This window comes from Ostreococcus tauri (assembly GCF_000214015.3).
Source record: "Ostreococcus tauri WGS project CAID00000000 data, contig chromosome 14, whole genome shotgun sequence".
Classification (NCBI taxonomy): domain Eukaryota; kingdom Viridiplantae; phylum Chlorophyta; class Mamiellophyceae; order Mamiellales; family Bathycoccaceae; genus Ostreococcus; species Ostreococcus tauri.
This window is the reverse complement of record NC_014439.2, coordinates 253,043-273,118: the sequence shown is the minus strand read 5'-3', so window position 1 is coordinate 273,118 and position 20,076 is coordinate 253,043. Positions and strand designations below refer to the sequence as shown.

The window sequence follows — 20,076 nt, the reverse complement described above, 5'->3', positions numbered from 1 at the left end:
TGAGTACTTGTACAAGACATTGAGAAATACCATAATTGCGGGTCACTACGTAGGTTCGCGCGACGACCGAGGTGGTTTCACCACAAACGGGATTGTGCTCGATGTTCGTTTTCCCCTACCCGACGAACTCGAAACATGTCGCGCCATCAAAGTTTCGTATGTTTGTCATCCCGCCGTGTTTTTGGATGAAATCGGAGATGGCATCGAAGCGAAAGTGAAGGGTAAAGTGCAGAGCGGTGTTCCCGCGCTTGTTCTGTGCGTTGGGATCGGCGCCACTTCGGATGAGGAGTTTTACGCATCGTCCTTGACCGTTCTGGCTCGCGATGATGAGCGGTGTGTTCCCATGCTCGTCTCTTGCGTCCAGAGGAACGCCTTTGACGATCAGCTTTTTCATCTCGTCGTAACGCCCGTGACGGGCGTAGGAAAATATGTTTCGAATCTCTGAGACCTTGAAGGGTTGGTGCGGAACCATTCCTCGAGGAATTTTAGGCTTGAGGACCACGGCTGTGGCGGAATCCGAAACCGGTGAATCGGGCGCTGGGAACTCATTTGGCGGCAACAGTGCTAGACCACGATCACGCTTCTGAGCTCCAACCTCCGTCTTGGTCGGTCCCACGTCTGGTGCAGCTGGCGCTCGAGTAGCGCCGTGGTCCAATCCCAATCCTTGACTTGGTTTGGGCATTCCCACGCGTTTCCTCGGTTGCAAATCCCTAGCAGACATTACGTACGGATTCGGCTCTACGTGTACCGGCGCTGCTGGTATCGGCGCCGACTGAGGTTCCGGGGCGAAGACGTCAGCGTTCACTCGCGGAGTCTCCGGAAAAGTCGCGAGCGCCGGGGCTCTGTACGTCGCCTGTGGCATCCCGAAAGCGTCCTCGATCGTCCTCGTACGCTCGGACGGATTCTCCCTACCGACCAACGCTTTGACTGCGGCGCTCAATCCTCGAGGTGGTGCGAACGGGTCGCTCGAGCGCTCCTTCGCCGCGACAGTTCTTGTTGACATTGGCTCGTGAAATGCTCGAGGCACTTTTGTCGCTGTTGCGCTCACGATAGTCTCGTTCTTCTCCACTCGCTCTCTCGGTGCCGACGTCACACGGTTCTCCATTGGTCCAACTTTCGAAGACTGCAGACGCTGCACCATATCTTTGAGTGGATCGGAAGCCTGCGTGGACTTTGGTGCCTGCTCAATTGGCTTTGGCGCGAGCTGAGACATGGACATCATTGGCACCGGTTTAGGCGCGAGCGCCGCCATGGTGACGCTCGGTGTCTTCGTATGAATTGTCGCCTCTTCCGCCACCGCCGGTTCTCTCATCTCCTCGTCGAGCGCTTTCTCTGACTCATCTGTGCCGCCGCTCGTTTTCCTATGAAGCGTCGTCTTCAGTCGTTGAAACGCGTTGGCTCGGTTACCTTTGACCTCGCCACTCGTCCCCTCGATCGGCCTCGGTGTCCCCTCTGGCGAAGTCGTCCTGTGATCATCCGCGTCTTCGTACGTGTCCTGCTCCTCGACGCCCAATTGCGACCGCAACGCCTCCGGTCCCGCGCCCGCCTCCGCCTCCGCCGCGCGGCGCCGTTCCTCCTCCAAATGTCGCTCGATCGCCTCTCTCCGCATCACCTCCTCGTCTATTTCCTCACGCACCGCCGTCTTCGCCCGGACGATCTCCCGCTCCATCTCTCGCTCGAGCTCGTCGATCGCCGCGTCTCGCTCCGCCTCCGCCGCCTCCGCCTCCGCCTCCAGCGCGTCCGCCCGCGCGTCGCCCTGACGCCTCGCGCGCGCCACCGCCGCCCGTTTCACCGTGATTTTCATCTCATGCACCGCGCGCGTGCGTCGCAGCAACCGCTCGTACTCCGTTCGCACCGCGTCGATCGCCGCGTCGACGCTCGCGGCGTCCGCGGCCATCACTCCGAGCGTCCCCCCGCGGGGGTTTCGCGCACGCGCACCGCGCTCTCTCTCGCGCTCGCGCGCCGCGTCGGACCACGCGAAGCGCCCGCGCGCGCGATCGGTCGCGCGGCGCGCGCGTCCGGCGACGCGTCGACCGGTGGCGCGCGGGTCTGACGTGGGCACGAATTAATTAATGTAAAGCCCCGCCATCGCACGACGCGCGATGGACGACACCGCGGACGCGCGCCGCGCCCGGCTCGCCGCCCTGCGCGCGCGCGCCGAGACGACGCGCGCGGACGGAGCGACGGACGCGGACGGTGCGGGGGCGACGACGGGGACGACGGCGATCGCGTTTAGGAATTACGTCCCGCGAGACGGTGACCTGGCGAGTCTGAAAGTCACGGCGACGACCGCGCCCGCGCTCGCGGTGCCGTCCGGGGAAGGGCGGGAGACGGTGGCGTTGACGCTCGAGCCGAACGTGGGGGACGTCGACCCGTCGACGATCGCGCCGCGACGGGCGAATTGGGATTTGAAGCGGGACGTCGCGCGACGGCTGGAAAAGTTGGAGAAGCGGACGCGGCGGGCGCTGGTGGACATCGCGAGGGAGGAAGAGGGGCGACGACAGATCGAGGGGTGATGTTTTGTGTTCGCGCGGTCGTCTCGGGGACGTTTGGTGGGGATGTGCGGGTGAATTTGTTCGACGTCCGCGCGCTCCGGGTAACAACGCGCAGACGGACGCTCGGGACGCGGATGAAAATATTTTTAGAACGGCAAAGCGCGGAGGTTTCGATGTCGAGCGATGATGCTTCCGATGACGTCCGAGAGCGTTCGGATCCGAATTCGGCGCTCTTCGCGTTCGCGGATGACGAGTGCCTCGAGCTCGAGGGCGCAAACGAGGTGCGAGCGCGTGAGCGAGGTGTTCGTGGACCGTCAAGACTGACGACACATTCTACGAGGTCAGGCCCGATTGATGCGCATCGAGGAACTCGAGCGCGAGAGACGAGAGCACGTCAAGCGCGCGAATCTCATGCGAGAGCACTCGCGAGAGATGGAGATGGAGATGGAGGCGACGCGCGAGCGCGCGAGAGGCGCTCGCACGGCTTGGGAGAGCGAGTCGCACTTGATCTTGCTCGATCGCGCAAATCGCGAGCGGGCAAAGAGCGTCGTGGCACGATGCGAGGCGATCATGGCGACGCAGCATGAACGGCGGGATGAATATACGAGGCGCGCGGAGGCGTACGAGAGGGCGCTGTCGCGGTTGCAAGCGCGAGCGGGGAACGCAGACGCGCTTCGCGATCTCGTGCGTGAGCGACTTTTAGAGGACGAACGCGAGTTCGTTGCGCTGAGGACGTACGAAGTGGAAGATACCAGCTTACTCAAGAAGCTCGAATTCGAGCTTTGCAAGGTTTCGCGCGCCGTGTACGAGAGTAAGCTTGACATTGAGGATGCGACGTCTCTGCGTTTGGCTTCACAATGCGAGCTACAAAGGGTTAGAAAGTCACTGAAAGACGCGCACGCAAGACACGTAGATCTAAACGAAACGCTCGCTAGGGCGAACGTCACGCTCAGCGAGCGGAAACGTCTGAGTGAGAAGATGTTGAACACGAAAGAACAACTGTCTCGCGAGCTCGATGAGAAGCAAGCAAATGTTCGAGAGCTAAATCAAACCGCAAAACGCATCGAATTGTTGAATAAAGGATCGCAATCTAAAGTGACATCGAGGCAAAAAGTACTTCGCCATAAGACTGAAAAATGTCAAGAGTTAAAATCCGATCTCGTGAGCTCAACGCAGGCGCTCGTCACGGCAACACACATGCAAGCAGCCTCAGTGCGCGCTGCAGAGAGCGCCAAGGCTCGTCGATGTGATATGGAGGAGAAGTTGAGGGCACACGTCGAAGCTCGAGACGAAAAACAACGCCAAGTGAAGAAAGCACGTCAAGCTCTCGAGGATGAGCGCGCGTCTTTGATGACTTCGGAGGAGTGTCTGGAACGCCTGCAACGCGCGCACGACGAAGAGGCGTCGACGCTTGAGGGCGTCCTGAGCGCTCTCGAAGCTGACAAGGCGAGCCTGTTCAACGTTTCGAAAACATTACGCGATCAGAAACAATCGCAGTGTCGAGTAGAGATCGAGTTCAACGGGGCGATGCTGCAGAATAAAAACTTGCATGAGAAGGAGCAGGTGCTCCAAATGAACATCATGAAGCAGAAGGAGTTCGTCTACACCACTTTGTCGCAGTTGCAGCAGCTCGAACGCAAAACAGCGCGACTCGAAGGCGTGAGATCGAACGAAGAAAAGGAGCAACTAGAAGCCGTGATCGAATCGTTGAAGCGGGAGCTCGATGAAAGTCGCCGCGAGCACTCGTCGCTTGTTGCGGAGACCAAGGAGGGTAAGCAAAAGGCGGAATGCGCTCGAATGGACATGAACAATCTCTGTGCGGAAGCATCCGCCGCCGCTCAGGTGAGAGAGATCGACAAAATCAACGCAAATGGAAGCGAAAGACAAGAGCGGAGCGCCATCGATCGCATGGGGATATTACAAGTCCAGCTCGATGAGTTGCGCCTTCAAATCGCTCGTCGACATCGAGTGCTCTTCTTGAGCTCTGGCCAAATGCGAGAAATCGTCGAACGTAAGACGGAAATGATGGCTGCATCAAAAACGCAACACATATCGCTCAGCGAAGACCGCAGATCGCTCCTCGCTCGAGTGACCATCCTTCGCCAAGACGTGCACGCGGCAGTTATGGATATGAGGCGTCGCGAGCAACGCTTGGAGCATCTTCGCAATCGTTACAACGTCGTGCGAGCGAAATCACCGCACGGCGATATCATCGAGATTGAAGACCAAGAGGATTGTGTCATCATCATCGAAAGACAGCGCGACCATCTGGCGATAGAGCGAGCAGAGCTGAGTGAGCTCATTGATCGGGCGGAGAGCGAAGTCGCGTCGATGCAAAAGATTCTTCAAGACGCCGAAAGATCAAACTCAGATCTTCGCGCGTCATTGACGCACGCGCACGATGAGAGCGAGGCGTCGAGAGGTGAGTGGAAGAAGACTGAGGCGTTGCTGGCAAAGCTACAGGTTGTAAACGATGGCTTGGCGCGTCTCAGAGAGCGCGAGGAGCATCTCACGGATGCTCTGTCTCATCTCAAGGAGACGCTCAAGGTCGCCGTGGACGAACACAACGCGCTGTCGAGCGACATTCAGGAGGCGCAGTGTGCTTATGACGCGGCGATGCGCAAGTACAAATCGCAAAAGTCAAAGCTTCGTCGTGCGCGATCGAATGCCGAGAGCGCCGTCGCCGCGCACCGCGCCGCCCGCGGTTTCATCCCTGGTGATCCAGCCACGGTGATCGAGCTCCGCATTCGAGCGCACCGACTCAGCGAGACGATTCGAAAGGCTTCGGAGATCGTGAACTCGTCGTCGACGCTCAAGACGGTGGTTTGTGACTTGGATGCCGAATCGTCGCTCGCGCTCAGCCCGACGAGTTCGCTCACATCCTTCTTCACTCTCGCCTCTTCGGCGACGCGCTCGACAGCGCCGAGCTCCATCGCGAGCGACTCTTTGGACTCAATCCTATCTCTGAGGATCAGCGCTTGTTCATCGTAGTCAACGCACGTTCGTTCTTCCAGCGCCTCCGACATTGCCTCGCGTGTAACAGAAATCATTTCATCGGCCCAGACGTGCGTTACGATTTTCGCTCGCTCGAGACCGCACACACGCGCGCATCGAGCGCACAAGGCTGCGCGCGCGCGAAATCACTCACCATGGCGCAAATGGTACGATGCGACGCGCGCACGCGCGTTCATCGCGCGTCGTCCGCGCGTCGCTCGCGCACGGATGGGCTACGACGACGAACTCGCGCGCTCGAGCGTTTTTTCCACGCTCGAGGCATCGCGACGTTCGCACCGTGACACTGACCGCGAATGGTCGACGACGCGCAGGAAGCGATCATGAAAAAACGCCAAGACGCCATCTGTGCCGCGTACGAGGCGCAGTGGAACGCGGGCAAGGGTTCACACCACCCCGACTATCGACCCGACGCCTACGGCGAAAACGTGGCCAAGGCGTCGCGCGAGACGGAGGAGCTCCTCATGGCGATTCACAAGAACGACGTCAAGCTCATATATAACAAGATCGAGGAAGGAGCGGACGTGAACTTTGTCTTCGGTCCGGCGTACGGGTGCGAGGAGGGATACACCGCGCTCATGAGCGCCTGCCACCGCGGACGTCTCGAAGCCGCAAAGGCGTTGCTGCGCTCGGGCGCCGATCCCAACTTCGTCAACTACCACGGCGACGCCACAATCTTCTGGGCCATCGACGGCGGTCCAGAGCTCATCAAACTCCTCCACGATTACGGCGCCGATCTCGACCTCCGGACGCCCAAGGACGCCACGCCTCTGTCCTACGCCCGGGCCATGGGAAAGTACGGCTTGGTCGACGAAAAAGGCGTCTACCCCGAAGACGTCTTAAAGTTCTACGGCGCCTCCGTCTACGGCACCGAACCGCCGACGCAGGGCGTTCGATCGCCCAGGGAATCCTTCGACGTCTCCGCGCGCGATTTCTCCCGCGATCGCGGGTCGTACCAACGCGAACCCGAGCACCCGTAGGCGCGCGCGCCGAGCCAATCACATCACCGCAATCGCGCACGCGTCTCCGGCCCGCCGACGCGCGATCGAGCGTCGCCCGTACGTATTCGAGCTCGGAATTGCCCATCACGTCGCGTCGCGTATCTTTGTCTTAGATCTCGACACACGACGCGTACTGCGCACGCGTAATGCTCTATCACAAATAGCATAAACACCACGGACGCGAGCGATCGGACGTCTGGACGCGACCGATCGGACCTCTGGACGCGAGCGATCGACCCTCGGGCGGACGCGCGCGCGCGCGGTGAGACGTCGACGCGGCCGCGGGCGCGCGCGCGAGCGTTTCGACCGCGCGCGCGGTGGGGGGACGGCGATGAGCCCGGGGCTCGGGCGCGGGCGCGATGGGGAGGATGCGCTCATGGGTGATTTGTTGAGCGACGCCTTGATCGGGGCGAGCGACGGTTCGCGGCGCGCGCGCGTGAACGGCGAGCGAGACGGGCGGTCGCGGAGTTTCGTCGCGAGCGTAGACCGAATGGCGGGGACGTTCGAGCTCGGGGTCGATCGACAGGAGGGGACGCGCGCGGAGCGATCGCGCGCGGGCGGATCGGACGGCGGCGGGGCGAAGCGAAAGCGCACGGAGAGCGCGCAGTTCCCAGGGCGCGTCGTGCGACGCGTGATGGAGGATGGAGACGATGATAGAGCGGCGCCGGGGGGTTGGGGCGAGTTGTGCGACAGAGAGTTTGAGTGTAAGAAGACGGCGAGGGTGGGCGTCGTGGAGTGGTACAGCAAGACGAGCGCGTCGAGCGCGCGATTGATCGTTGATAAATGGCGAGAGAGCAAGGTGCGATACGTGTTGCGGTGTCAGCGCGCGATGCCGAAGAGGCAAGAGAAGGGTAACAAGGAAGTGTGTAAGAGCATCAGCGGGCGGTGCGCCATGTGCGTGAACATCGTGCTCAATAAGGATGCGCAAGTCTGGCGGGTGAGTCGCTCCGAGAGCGTGCCGTGTCACGACCCCTCGTGCGAGGATTCCACGCGGCCGAACGTGAGTTCCGCCCAGTTTGCCGCCGCTCTCGTCGGAATCGAACACGTCCCGGCGGAGAGAAAACACGAATTCATCACCAGAGTGTTGAAGGAGACCGGGTACAAGATCTCCTCAGGGACCAAGCAGCGCGCCATCGCGCTCGCGGAAGATAACGCCAGGAAGGCCACCCACGGACCCCTCCGCTGATTCAACTGAACTTCATCCACGAACTACCTTCATCTCGAGAGTAGCTTAGCCATCGCCTCATCACGAGACGAGTGTATTCACAACCCTGAACGAATCGAATCCCGCGCCGAGCTGCTCAGTTCCTCACATCCTCGCGCGTCGTACGAAATGTCCTCTGACGACGATGCCGACGAGGCTCAATTCGTCTCATTCGTTCGTGAGCACATCAGCTCCAGGCTCACGGCGCGCGCGTCGTCGTCGACGAAGGAAAAAGATGATTCGCGTCGACGGACCTCTAACGGTCCTGACGATTTCATAGACGAAGCTTCGTCGATTCCGTCGACGCCGCGGCGTGTTGAGGCCGAGGCGGTGATGCACGCGGCACGAGAAAGCGCTCGGAAGGCGCGAGAGCAATCGCGGGCGTCAGCGAGCAAGCAGCGCGCGGATGAGAGCGCGCACCGTAGAAACGCGAGCGCGGTAAAGTTGGCGCTCGCCGTGCGGAGAACGAACGGGAGCGAAGACGGTGGCGTCGAGCGACAATTGGACATGGAGAGCGACAGAGGTATGCAGAGTGAGGACGATTTGCGAACGCCCGTAAGGGTGGGATCATTTCGATCACGCAAGGTTGTTCACGAGGGGTTCGCGCGCGAAGCGAGCGGGCGAAGAGCGTCTCTGACGCCGCCGCGCGGGCAGTTGATGTCGGTCGTTTCTCCGGTTCACGAACGTAGTTTGGTGGGAAAGACGGTCACGGATGCGTCAACGAGCGAAATGGAGGTGGAGACGACGACGACGACGACGACGACGATGATGGCGATGACGACCGGCGAGAGGCAACTCGGGCACCTTTCTCGCGGGGGTACGAAACAAGACTTGATGAACGTCCGAGCGGTTGAGACGGAGATCGAGCGACTCCGAGCTAAGGTGGCAGCGTTGACCCGTGAACTTGACATAATCAGTGTGGAGAAGCAAACATGGCAGAACGAGCGCGTGCGGATGTCCGCGCTGATGACGGCTGCTGAGGAGGATTTGAAGACAACGGAGTCGCGCATGTCCAAGACGGAGTCTCGATTGGCGGCGGCGATGAACGAGCGAGAAAATGCGCTGATAGAGGCCGACCGCTTGCGTGAGTCGCTCGAGCGGACGCGAAGGGAGTTTGAGGAGATGAACGAGCGGTCGTTGGGCGAGCACACGTCGACGATCAGTCGCATGGAGCTCTCGATACGGGAGTATCAGCTGAAAATCGAGCGTCTCGAGACATCGCTGGTGGAGACAGAGACAAAGATTCGTACAGACGAGGTGGCGATGAAAAAAGTCGAGGAAGAACTGGCGACTACCAAGTTAGATTTGCACTCGGCACAATCGCACGTGGCGAGCCTTAAAGACGTAGAAGGGATAATGGGGACCGAAGCCGAACGAATAAGGAGTGAGATTGTGCAGCTCAACCAGGCGCTCAAGGAGCGCGATACGAAGTTTGCCGAAGCGACAGATCGGTTCAAAAAGTTAGAGACTGAAAACGAGGGACTCATGGAGGACATCGCGAGGTTGAACGAAACGATTGCGCTGACGAATAGTACCATGCGTCAAAAGGATGAGGCCATTGACAGCGCGCACGCTGACGCAGAGTGCGCGAGGGCTGAACGGAGCGAAGCCTTGGATGAACTCAGGAAGCTGCATTCGACGTTGACGGCGAAAGATGCCGACTTGGAGAGCGAAAAGCGAGCGAAGGAGGAGTTAACGGCGACACTCGAGGAGACTCGAGCGGCTTTGACCTCAAAGACGGCGGAGAAACGAGCATTCGAGATGGAAATGGCTGACCTCAAGGTCGAAATTTCAACGCTCCGCACCAGACTTGAGAAGGAGGCGAAGAGGGCCATGACGAGCGAAGAGAGAATTGAGTCGGCCAAGGAAGCGTTCGCGGCGCGTCTCGCCGCCGCATCAGAGAAACAGGCATCGTTCCAAGGCAGGCTTCTCGAAATGAAATCATCCGTCGAGTCTGAGAAGAAGAAAATTGAGGAAGAGGCGCGGATAGAAATCGAGTCGCTCACTGCTGAGCTAAAAGATTTGCAACGCCAGTTAGCAGAAAAGGATGGGGCGTACAAGAGTGCATCGAAAAATTCGGCGCACTTTGAGAAAAAGCTCGAGATCACCGCGGAGCAACTCAGCCAGGCGAAGTCCGACCTGATGCAGCTCAAGGCGAAGGTGAACGAGGGCGATCTTCGAAGAGTCGAGCTCGAGCACTCTAAGGAAGAACTTCGGGAGTCGCTGGAAAAGATCAAACTCATGGAAACGGAGCGCTCAGAACTTTTGTTGCATCTGAAGAGCGCGAGAAAGGACGTTTCGATGCTTCAGGGCAAAGTTGCCGGCTTGGAAACCGCCGCTGATTTGGCGGCGGCGGACCGGGATACGTTACTTGAGAGGTTGCATGCCGTGGAGCAAGAGGTGGAGTCGATGACTGAAGAGAACGAGCTCACATCGTCCATGGCGGCGCAGGCAAACATGACCGCGAACGCCAAGGTGTCGAAGCTGGAAAAGCAACTCGCCGCATTGAACAAGGAGATTGATATTTTACGCGATCAGCACGACACCAATGCCGAGGAGATCAAGCGCCGAGAGAACACCTCGAACGAGGCATTCATCGAGCTACAGAAGAAAATGGAAGTTGCTGACCGTCGCGTCAAGGAACTCACGAGCGAAGTCAACGAATGCAAGAAGAATTCCGAGATGGACAAGAGGAAGTTGCAGGAGAGCGAACGACGCGTTCAGGATGAGACAAACTCCCGTGAAGCCTTGGAGCTCGAGCTTGAGGATTTGCGACAGAAGTATCAGTCTGCTGAGTCTCGAGTGTACGAATTGAACACCGAAATTCTCTTGGTGAACAAAGAGCTCGAGAGGGAGAAGATCAACTCGACAAGGCACGCCAAGACGGATGCGGGAGGCATGAAGGGAATGAAGTCGTCTCGCGACGAGGCACTCACCAAGGTGAACCACTTGACCGCAGATTTAGCGAAAGTCACCGCAGAAAGAGATCTTCTGCAGCAATCCATAACGAGTATGGATAAGCGACTGGATTTCGAGCGTCAGGCTTTCGCCACGCAGGTCAAAGAAGCTGTGAAAGATGCGACAAAATCAAAGGAAAATGAGAATGTCGTCTTGCGCAGAGAATTGGATGCCGTTCGCCAAATGACTGCAACCGGGACAACGCGAGCGCTGCGCTGACGAAAGCTCTGGACGATAAGAACCACGAATTAGCGCTCGCGCGAGAATCCGTGTCTGAGCTCAAAGCGAACGTCACGAGGTTGACGCACCAGCTTGAGCACGCGAACGAATTGCTCGCGACTGCGCAACGAGAGGCATCCATGTCGCAACAAGATGAACAGGATGAGCTCAGAATAGCACGTAAAGAACGCGACGAATCCAAGCGCGCGCTCGAAGAGGTCGAGGCTCGGCTCGCGTCTGCGCTCGCCGAGAAAGAGTGGTTCGAAAAACACAACGAGGCCACAGAGGCTGAATTGAAGGCATCCAAGGCGGCAGCTGCTGCGGCCACGAAAATGAGCGAGCAAGCGCGCACGCAGCTGGCCCGGTACAAACACCTCAGCCCTAAGGCACTGCTATCGCCGACAAAGCACAGAGGTTTCGGTTCGCCGATGATCAGCGGTCAGTTGGCGTCGCCACTGAAGTGGTTTTCACGACAGACGGAGAGGACTCCTGAGGTGCGCACGCCGCCGAATAATTTATTCAACAAATTTTCCATGGCGACGCCAACAGTGCCGACGAGAACGCCGGGAGGATCCTGGCGTGTGCCATCTCGCCCCGAAAGTCTGGGCGAGGCGCTTCAAACGCTGATGTTCATCGGCGCGTTCATCTTCATACTCTTAGTGTTTTTGGCGGTCACTCCAATGATCGCTCAGCGCGAAGCGCTCAGACGCTCTTCGATCACGCCGCCGAGATATTCGCACGGGTGCGGAATCATGTTCCGCGTGAACGATGCTGTGCTTGAATTCGCGCACGGCTTGCTGGGAATGTCATATCGGTCGATGTGCGCCCAACAGCCCCCGAGTTAGTTTCCTTCCAATGTTACAAGTCTATTAGTCTATGAGGTATAGATCGCGCTCAAGCTCCATCTTGTAGCATAACCACACCAAAAACTTAAACGGAATCTCCGCACCATTCTTCTTGAACACGTAGCACTTTCTTGGCACAATTATCTGTACGTATCGTTCCTCCAACATTTCCCGCACAAACGCGCCGTGCACCACTCCCAGCGGTAACAACAAGCAAAACGGTAGCTCCGCGTCCACGAGCGACTTTAAAACTTTCTGCTTCATTCCCTTCCCCGTGTATGGCGGATTATCGACCACCGCGTCGAGCGACCGCACGAACGGCCCGTCCCGCACTTTATCGAAAAAATCCCACCGCTTGTGCACCACGCGCTCGAACCCAGCCTCTCGCATGCGCTTCCCCGCCAGCTCGTCGTACACGAACGGCGCCCACACCTTCTTCGTCCTGAACCCGTTCGCGGTCGCACCCAGAACCGTGAATAGACTCCGCCACGTCCGCGTAGCCGTCGCCCATTCGTCGTCCTCGATGGACATCCCACCGCTCATCGACCCGTACGACCCGTACGCCCCCTCTCGACGGACAACCGCGATATGGCTCGCGTCCATGACGTCTTCATCGTTCTCTGAATCGCCCGCGTGCGTTGTCGACGTCTCTCTCGCGCGTTTCTCTTCCGAAGCCCGAGGCGGCGCCACGCGCTCTCTCGCACGTTTTCGTCGCGCCCGGTTCTTCATCGCCGCCTTGGACGTCGTCGGACGATCCGTGGTGTCGATGTCGTCATCGGATGACATGTCGACCGTCGCGTAGTGTCGCGCGGCGGCGATTCGTTGACTTGAAAGGAAGAGTGAATTCTCGGAAGCGCCACAAATTCGTGCACGGCGCGCGCGTTGATGCTCCGAGCGCTCGCTCGACGGGTTGCGTCGGCGACAAAGACCAATACACGGGTGTGCGCGTCGACGAACGGGGTTAAGGTCACGGTGAACGACGCGAAAGCGACGATGATTCGCTCGTTGCAAATTCAATCGCACGTCCCAACTCGCGTCGTCGTCGGTGTCCCCGGACGTCCTGATCGACGCTTGACGGTAAATAGAGCGCGAACAGAGCGTTATGATCGTGCGCGCACGTCTTTGGCGGCGACATCGTCGGAAGACGCACGAGAGATTCCGTCGAGCACGCGAGCGCCGGATTCGCTGACAGTGGACGAGGCGAGACGCGAGCTTGAGCGCTTGAACGAGGAATTGGCGCATCACGATCGATCGTATTACAACGACGGCGAGGGTGTGATCTCGGACTCGGAGTACGACAGTTTGCGAGCGCGGTACTTGGCGATCGAGCGGTTGCATCCGTCGGCGGCGCGAGCGCTCGGCGCGAGTGCGCGCGTCGGAGCGACGCCGGACGATCAGAGCGGGTTGGAAAAAATAGCGCACGCAACGCCGATGCGGTCGCTAGGGAACGCGTTTGACATCGCACAGGTAGAAGCATTCGTGAATCGCGTGGAGAAGGCGCACGGGGAGATTGGGGTGGAGTTATGTGCTGAGCCAAAGGTTGATGGTGCGAGCGCGAGCTTGAGATACGAAAACGGCGTTCTCGCGTACGCCGCGTCAAGAGGGGACGGAGAGATGGGCGAGGATGTGACGAGACATTTAGTCAGCGCGCGTGGCGTCCCTACGCGATTGAAAGCGCCTTATCCGGCGGTTTTGGAGATTCGCGGCGAGGTGCACGTAGCCGAGGAAGATTTCCGACGAGTCAATGCGGAACGCGCTGCCACGGGAGTTCGCGTGTTCAAAAACGCACGCAACGCCGCCGCGGGGGCGATGCGATTGCTCAATGCCGAAGATAATCAAATGCCTCTCAGATTTTTAGCCTACGGCTGGGGAGCGGCGGGCGAGACGGATGCGGACGCGAACGCACCGTGGGTCACGCAGAGTGAATTCTTGAGCTCTTTCCTACCGTCGCAAGGTTTCGACGCCGTCCCGGTGTTAGGCGTGACGTCCACGGTCGAGGGACTCATGGAAACGTATGAAGCGCTCGAGATCGCGCGTCCAAGCATGCCGTACGAAATCGACGGCGTCGTGTACAAGGTGAACTCGGTGGCGCTTCAGCAAACGCTCGGCGCCGACGCAAGGCAACCCCGATGGGCGATCGCGCACAAATTCACCGCCATGAGCGCCGTGACGACGCTGCGCGCCATAGAGATTCAGGTCGGGCGCACGGGCGCGCTGACTCCCGTCGGGTTGCTCGATCCCGTCGACATCGGCGGGGCGTGCATCCAGCGAGCAACATTGCACAATTTTGATGAAATTGGTCGCAAGAGACTCAAAGTTGGCGCGCAAGTCATGGTCGAGCGCGCGGGTGATGTCATCCCGAGAGTCGTCTCGCTCGCGGGCGAAGACTTAGCCGAAGCCGCCGCGTACCCCGAGGACGCGCTTCCGCTCCCGGAGTGGCTTCCACCGTCCAAGTGTCCTGATTGCGGCGCGTCCGTCGTGCGAGCGCCACTCTCCGCTTCGAAGAACGCGATGGGAACCATCGTGCGCTGTACCGGTGGCCTGAAGTGTCCTTCACAGTCAATGGAACGCTTGCTGCACTTCTGCTCGAGAGATGCTCTGGATATTCGCGGATTAGCTCGCGCGACGCTCGAGACGCTCCACAGAGAAGGCGTCGTGAAGACGCCCGCCGACATTTTTACCCTGGAACGACGATTTGGCCCAGATAGTGGTGAGACCGTGCCGACGTGGTGGCGATACACCGGTGTGAAGAACTCCAAGGGTGAAGTCAAGGAGGGATCTGACGGATTAAAGGCGAGCGCGGTCAAATTGTTTCAGGCGATTGAGCTTCGCCGACGAGGTGTACCCTTGCATAGATTCATCTACGCCCTGGGGATCCCCAACATTGGTGCGCATACGGCTAAAGTCTTAGCGACGCACTACGTAAGCCTGGATGCGTTTAGGAAGGCCTCTATGGCCGCGGCGAAGGGCGGTTCGACGAGCTTGGCGTACGGCGCGTTGACGCACATTGACGGCGTCGGACCAGTCTTGGCGCAGTCATTGGTCGACTTTTGGGGCGAGCCTGCGAACGCCTCGATCGTGAGCGAAATAATTGCCAACGGAGTCGTTGTTCTCGACGCCGCCGAGAGCTCGAAACCATCATCGACGCGTCAGCCACCGGCTGCACCGTTGTCGTCGGCTACATCCGCTGCATCCACCAAGCCCGCCGAGTACTCCGCACCGGGCGCCAACCTCACCGGCGCCAAGATCTTATTCACCGGCACCGTCGACGGCTATCCCCGAGAAACCGTCCATCGCCTGATAGAATCCGCCTCTGCTGAGGTCGTCTCCTCCCTGTCCTCAAAGACGACGTGCGTCCTCGCCGGAAGCGGCGCCGGACCCGCGAAGCTCGCCAAGGCTTCCGCCCTCGGCGTCCCTATCATCGACGCCGCGGATTTCATCCTCGCCCTCGATCGAGGCGAACCTGTTTCGATCCCTCCTCGCCAAGATTAGCCCTTGTCATCGCCCACGCGCGCCGTTTCCGACGATATTTCGCCTCGCCCGCCCTACGCCCCCGCTCGGCGCTCGCATCATGAGGGTGCGAAAGATGACGTGTCTGCATCACGGTGCCGGCGTCACAAAACGCCGCGATGCGTCGCCGCGTCGCCGACGTCCTGACGCGCACGGTCGCGGCGTCATGCTCGCCGCTCCCATCGTCGCGAACGTCCATCAGAGAGCTCGCGCACGGCGCGCGTCGCGTGACGACGCGTGAGAATCTGAAGAATTTCCAACGAAACCGTGAAATCGTCACCCGAGCGCTCCGCGCACCGCGATTCACGCACTTCAGGACGTTCGCGAACGCGAGCGGAAAGGGTGGAACCCAGGGCAAGTTCACGTCGATGCGCCCGCGGGCGAAGAAGGATGCGGGCGGATCGAACGGGAAGAAAGGGAGCGAGGGTCAAGGAGAAAATAGCGGAACCGAGGCGCCGAAAACCTTGGGGGAGCTCATGCGCGGACCAGGGGGGCAGCAGATCGCGAGTTTAATGCTCCTAGCGCTTGGGATGAGTTTACTGAGCTCGATGCGGCAGGACGCGCGGGAGATTTCGTTTCAGGAGTTTAAGACAAAACTCTTGGAGCCCGGTTTGGTGGAGCGGATCGAGGTGTCGAATAAGAGCCAAGCCAAGGTGTATATCAAGGCACCGGGGGCGATGATCAAGAGTCGACACGGTGCCGGGGAGTCGTACGACTCGAGCGAAATCGGGGCCCCACCCGGGGCGAAGACGCAAGGTGGGTACAAGTTTTATTTCAACATTGGAAGCCTGGACTCTTTCGAACGCAAACTGGAGGAGGCACAAGAGTTGATTGGGCTCGAATCGAAGGATTTCGTTTCGGTGACTTACGTGAACGAAATATTCTGGCAGACGGAGCTCATGCGATTGCTTCCGACTCTTCTCTTGATCGGGGGATGGTTGTATTTCACCCGACGAAGTGCCGGGATGGGGGGCATGGGCATGGGCGGAGGCGGCGGGCCGGGAGGTATTTTCAACGTCGGCAAGGCCACGGTGAGCACGCTGGATAAGAACGCGAAGAACAAGATCATGTTCAAAGACGTTGCCGGGTGCAACGAGGCCAAGCGAGAGATCATGGAGTTCGTGGACTTTTTGAAGAATCCAAAAAAATACGAAGCCCTGGGGGCAAAGATTCCGCATGGCGCCCTCCTCGTCGGGCCGCCCGGGACGGGTAAGACACTTCTCGCGAAGGCCACGGCTGGGGAAGCGGGCGTGCCTTTCTTGTCAATCTCCGGCTCTGATTTCATGGAGATGTTCGTCGGCGTTGGTCCCTCTCGCGTGCGAGACTTGTTTGCGCAGGCACGCGCACAGAAACCGTCCATCATCTTCATCGACGAAATCGATGCAATCGGTCGCCAGCGTGGACGGGGTGGTTTTGCCGGGGGTAACGACGAGCGTGAGAACACGTTGAATCAGCTTCTCGTTGAGATGGATGGGTTCGGCACCAAGGAAGGCGTCATCGTATTGGCGGGCACAAACCGACCGGATATTCTGGACAAGGCGCTCCTGCGTCCGGGACGCTTCGATCGTCAAATCTCCGTCGACCGACCCGATATCACGGGGCGCGAGCAAATTTTCCGCGTGCATCTCGCGTCGATTGCCCTCGACGGACCTGTGGATCACTACAGCGAGCGTCTCGCCGCGTTGACACCTGGTTTTGCTGGAGCGGACATCGCCAACATGTGTAACGAGGCCGCACTCGCGGCTGCACGTGAAAACGTCAACTCGGTGTCACTTAAGCACTTCGAGTACGCCGCTGATCGCGTCATCGCCGGTTTGGAAAAGAAATCAAAAGTGGTGAACAAGACAGAGCGCCGAACTGTGGCGTACCACGAAGCCGGTCACGCCGTTGTTGGATGGTTTTTGGAGCATGCCGAGCCGTTGCTCAAGGTCTCCATCGTCCCTCGTGGCTCCGCCGCGCTTGGCTTTGCGCAGTACCTGCCGAACGAAAACCTCCTCGCCACCACGCAGCAGCTTGTGGACATGATGTGCATGACGCTTGGCGGCCGCGCCGCGGAGCAAGTTATGCTCGGCAAAATCTCCACGGGGGCACAAAATGATCTCGAAAAGGTGACACAAATGGCGTACAACACTGTCGCAGTGTATGGCATGAATGAAAAGATCGGCCTCTTGTCGTTCCCGAAGGATGAACAAAGCCTCAAGTCGCCCTACTCGGAGGACACGGCTCGAATGATCGACGAAGAGGTTCGCCTGCTCGTAGACAAGGCGTACCAACGCACCGTGGCGCTAGTCGAGGAGAAAAAGCACTTAGTGGAAGCGATGGCGCGCGGGTTGCTCGACAAAGAGGTGTTGCAGCGACACGATCTCGTCCAACTTCTCGGCGAGCGCCCGTTCGTATCGGAGAACCCGCAAAACATCGACATCCTCAACGAAGGCTTCAAATTCCACTACCCCAAGGATGCCGAGGAACCGGACGCCGAGGAACCGGATGCTGAGGAACCGGAGGATTCCGCGGGCGAACCCAGTCCCGCGTTCCCGCTCGCGACATGAGAAACGAACAAATTACTTTCGAGAACTCTTCGTTAAACTGTTGTGTATTTTAGTTTACGTGTACTACGAACCCTCCGTCCCCGCCTCCTCGTCCCTGGGTCTCGGCGCAACCACGTTCACGAGCCACCCGAATAACCCCCTCACCGGCTCTTTCTCTCCTCTCTCCTCTCGCTCCTCTCGCTCCCGCTCCGCCGCCGCCAACTGCCTCGCGCGTCGTCTTCGTTTCGCGCTCGTCTCCGCCGCCACCTCGTCTTCCGCGTCGCCGTTCGATCGACCAGAGACGACTAACTCATCGAACCCCGTTCGTTCGTCGTGTTCTCTCGTGAACGTCACCTCGTGATCGCTTCCGAGGACGATTTCGCACGTCGTGAACACGACGCACCCGTCCAGGACGTGCCCGCCGATCACCTCGCCTCTCTTATCCCCGAGCGCGCAGTGCAAGTGACAGGACGCACCCGCGGCTGAGATCGTACCCACTAAGCTCACGATCTCGAACCGCTCGTCCGGGGCGTCGTAGACGTCGTTCGAGGAGCCGCGGAGGAGCGCGGAGTAGTTGGCCAGACGCACGCGCGCGCTCGAGAGCGAACCGACGGCGGTCACGATCCACGCGCTGGTGAGGCGAGCGTCGCGGACGTACTTTATGATTGATTCCTTGAGGTCGTCGCCGGGGACGAGCCGGATGGCGTGCGTCGCGTGTGGCATCGCGTCGGAGGAGTCGCCGTGTGAGGCATCGGTGGGAACGGCGTCTCCGCTACGACTACGTCTAATGATTTCTCTACCTAACGTCTAAACGGCACTCGATCGGGATCTGTGACACGTCATTTTCCATGATGGCCCTGGAGAGCCAATCACCGATGAGGGCGTGGTACACGAGACCGCGGGCGCCGAGACCGGCGGCGACCCAGACACGGCGGTCGCCGAGAGTGACGGCGCCGACGAGCGGGAGCGCCCCCTCGGGTGTGCGCGGTGGATTGGCACGAACGCCGTACTTTAAGTTTAAGAGCTCCCAGCTCGAAGTCGGTGGGTACGCTCTGGACGCGAGCTCGCGGAGCTCGCGCTCGGCGCGCGTCGCCCGCGCGTCCGCGTCTCGCTGAATCACGCCGGCGCGGTCGAAGAAGTCATCCACGGTCGCGTCGTATTCCTTCGTCGGCCCGACCATCGCGCGTGTTTCACCGAGCGGCGCGACGTACGTCGTCCCGAGCACGCCCACGCGTAAGCTATCGTCCGGTTTGAGCTCCAACACGTGTCCGCCCTGAAGCTGCACCGGTATCACGCTCTGATCGAAGAGTTTCGCGATGCCCGCGCCGCAGCACAGGACGACTTCATCGAACTCGTCGAATAACTCGGTCACATCCGTAATAGAGCGCACGCGCAGAGACGCACGCGTGCCCGCGGGGCCTCGAGACGCCAACAGCTCGCACGCGTCCCAGAGCGCCGCGAGGTACCTCGGCGCGTCCACGACGACACCTTTCGGGATGAATAACCCTCCGGCACACGGCGGCTCCCCGCGAGACTCCGCATCGATCACATCGTCGGTGAACTCCAACCCAGGAGCTAAATATTTCGCCTCTTCCGTCGTCACGCACGCGCTCGCGAAATCCGCCGCGTCTCGCTCGGATCGATACCTCACGAAATCCATCCCTTGCTTCGCCGTCCGCGCCGGTCGCACGATACCCGGCTCCCGCGACACCGGTTCACCCCGTCGCTCGCCCGTCGCTCGTCCAACGTCTTCCCGCCACCCGCCGTCGCAATCGTCGCTCCGCTCGCGCCATCCCCCATCCGCCGCCGTCTCGCTCGCGCTCGCCGCGACGCGCATCAACCGCCGCGCCCCAGCCGCGCCCTCCACCCCCCGCCACACCACCCGTCCGCGCGCCGTGTACGGATGTACCAGCCCCGCGGCGACGCCCGAGGCCCCACCAGCGATGCCCACGCGATCGATCACCGTCACCGCCACCGCTTCCCGCGCCCGCTCCAGCGCGTGATACGCCACGGACGTCCCCGCGAACCCCCCACCGACGATGGCGATCTTTCGCGCGGCCGTTTTCTCGCCCGTCGCCCGCGTCCGGGCGTCGCGCGATCGACGGCGACGCACAGACGATCGACGCGACGTCGCCCGACGTTGGTTTTCGCCATCGTTCACGCCCGCGCGCGCCACGCGCGACGCCCGCGTCGGCGTCGGCATCGCGCGCGCGGACGCGTGGAATTTTCGTCGATATACCTCCCCCGCGCGCGCCCGCGGGCGACGGGGAGTGCGGCGCCGAGACGGCGACGACGCCGACAACG

General features: G+C 60.1%; 10 protein-coding genes across 10 annotated transcripts; 6 read left to right on the top strand and 4 right to left on the bottom strand.

The window, feature by feature from the left end:
- Positions 1 to 115: 115 nt before the first annotated feature.
- Positions 116 to 1,897, bottom strand: OT_ostta14g01500 (Ankyrin repeat; the record flags this gene model as incomplete). The annotated part of the gene is made up of 1 exon (XM_022982556.1): positions 116 to 1,897. The coding sequence occupies one exon, from the start codon at positions 1,895 to 1,897 to the stop codon at positions 116 to 118; it is 1,782 nt and encodes a 593-aa protein (XP_022841333.1).
- Positions 1,898 to 2,515: 618 nt separating this feature from the next.
- OT_ostta14g01490 (Ankyrin repeat) lies at positions 2,516 to 5,486 on the top strand (the record flags this gene model as incomplete). Its single annotated transcript, XM_022982555.1, has 2 exons — positions 2,516 to 2,776; positions 2,841 to 5,486. The coding sequence occupies 2 exons, from the start codon at positions 2,516 to 2,518 to the stop codon at positions 5,484 to 5,486; spliced, it is 2,907 nt and encodes a 968-aa protein (XP_022841332.1).
- Positions 5,487 to 5,644: 158 nt separating this feature from the next.
- On the top strand, positions 5,645 to 6,487 carry OT_ostta14g01485 (Ankyrin repeat; the record flags this gene model as incomplete). The annotated part of the gene is made up of 2 exons (XM_022982554.1): positions 5,645 to 5,656; positions 5,822 to 6,487. The coding sequence occupies 2 exons, from the start codon at positions 5,645 to 5,647 to the stop codon at positions 6,485 to 6,487; spliced, it is 678 nt and encodes a 225-aa protein (XP_022841331.1).
- A 352-nt stretch (positions 6,488 to 6,839) lies between these two features.
- Positions 6,840 to 7,694, top strand: OT_ostta14g01480 (unnamed product; the record flags this gene model as incomplete). The annotated part of the gene is made up of 1 exon (XM_003082919.2): positions 6,840 to 7,694. The coding sequence occupies one exon, from the start codon at positions 6,840 to 6,842 to the stop codon at positions 7,692 to 7,694; it is 855 nt and encodes a 284-aa protein (XP_003082967.2).
- Positions 7,695 to 7,841: 147 nt separating this feature from the next.
- Positions 7,842 to 11,734, top strand: OT_ostta14g01470 (unnamed product; the record flags this gene model as incomplete). The annotated part of the gene is made up of 2 exons (XM_022982553.1): positions 7,842 to 10,848; positions 10,896 to 11,734. The coding sequence occupies 2 exons, from the start codon at positions 7,842 to 7,844 to the stop codon at positions 11,732 to 11,734; spliced, it is 3,846 nt and encodes a 1,281-aa protein (XP_022841330.1).
- A 24-nt stretch (positions 11,735 to 11,758) lies between these two features.
- On the bottom strand, positions 11,759 to 12,463 carry OT_ostta14g01460 (unnamed product; the record flags this gene model as incomplete). The annotated part of the gene is made up of 1 exon (XM_022982552.1): positions 11,759 to 12,463. The coding sequence occupies one exon, from the start codon at positions 12,461 to 12,463 to the stop codon at positions 11,759 to 11,761; it is 705 nt and encodes a 234-aa protein (XP_022841329.1).
- Positions 12,464 to 12,727: 264 nt separating this feature from the next.
- Positions 12,728 to 15,226, top strand: OT_ostta14g01450 (NAD-dependent DNA ligase, N-terminal; the record flags this gene model as incomplete). The annotated part of the gene is made up of 1 exon (XM_022982551.1): positions 12,728 to 15,226. One exon carries the CDS (start codon positions 12,728 to 12,730, stop codon positions 15,224 to 15,226), a length of 2,499 nt encoding a protein of 832 aa, XP_022841328.1.
- A 137-nt stretch (positions 15,227 to 15,363) lies between these two features.
- Positions 15,364 to 17,793, top strand: OT_ostta14g01440 (Peptidase M41, FtsH extracellular; the record flags this gene model as incomplete). The annotated part of the gene is made up of 1 exon (XM_003082914.1): positions 15,364 to 17,793. One exon carries the CDS (start codon positions 15,364 to 15,366, stop codon positions 17,791 to 17,793), a length of 2,430 nt encoding a protein of 809 aa, XP_003082962.1.
- Positions 17,794 to 17,856: 63 nt separating this feature from the next.
- On the bottom strand, positions 17,857 to 18,495 carry OT_ostta14g01435 (Domain of unknown function DUF296; the record flags this gene model as incomplete). The annotated part of the gene is made up of 1 exon (XM_003082913.1): positions 17,857 to 18,495. One exon carries the CDS (start codon positions 18,493 to 18,495, stop codon positions 17,857 to 17,859), a length of 639 nt encoding a protein of 212 aa, XP_003082961.1.
- A 73-nt stretch (positions 18,496 to 18,568) lies between these two features.
- Positions 18,569 to 19,975, bottom strand: OT_ostta14g01430 (Domain of unknown function DUF296; the record flags this gene model as incomplete). Its single annotated transcript, XM_003082912.1, has 1 exon — positions 18,569 to 19,975. One exon carries the CDS (start codon positions 19,973 to 19,975, stop codon positions 18,569 to 18,571), a length of 1,407 nt encoding a protein of 468 aa, XP_003082960.1.
- Between the last annotated feature and the right edge of the window lie 101 nt (positions 19,976 to 20,076).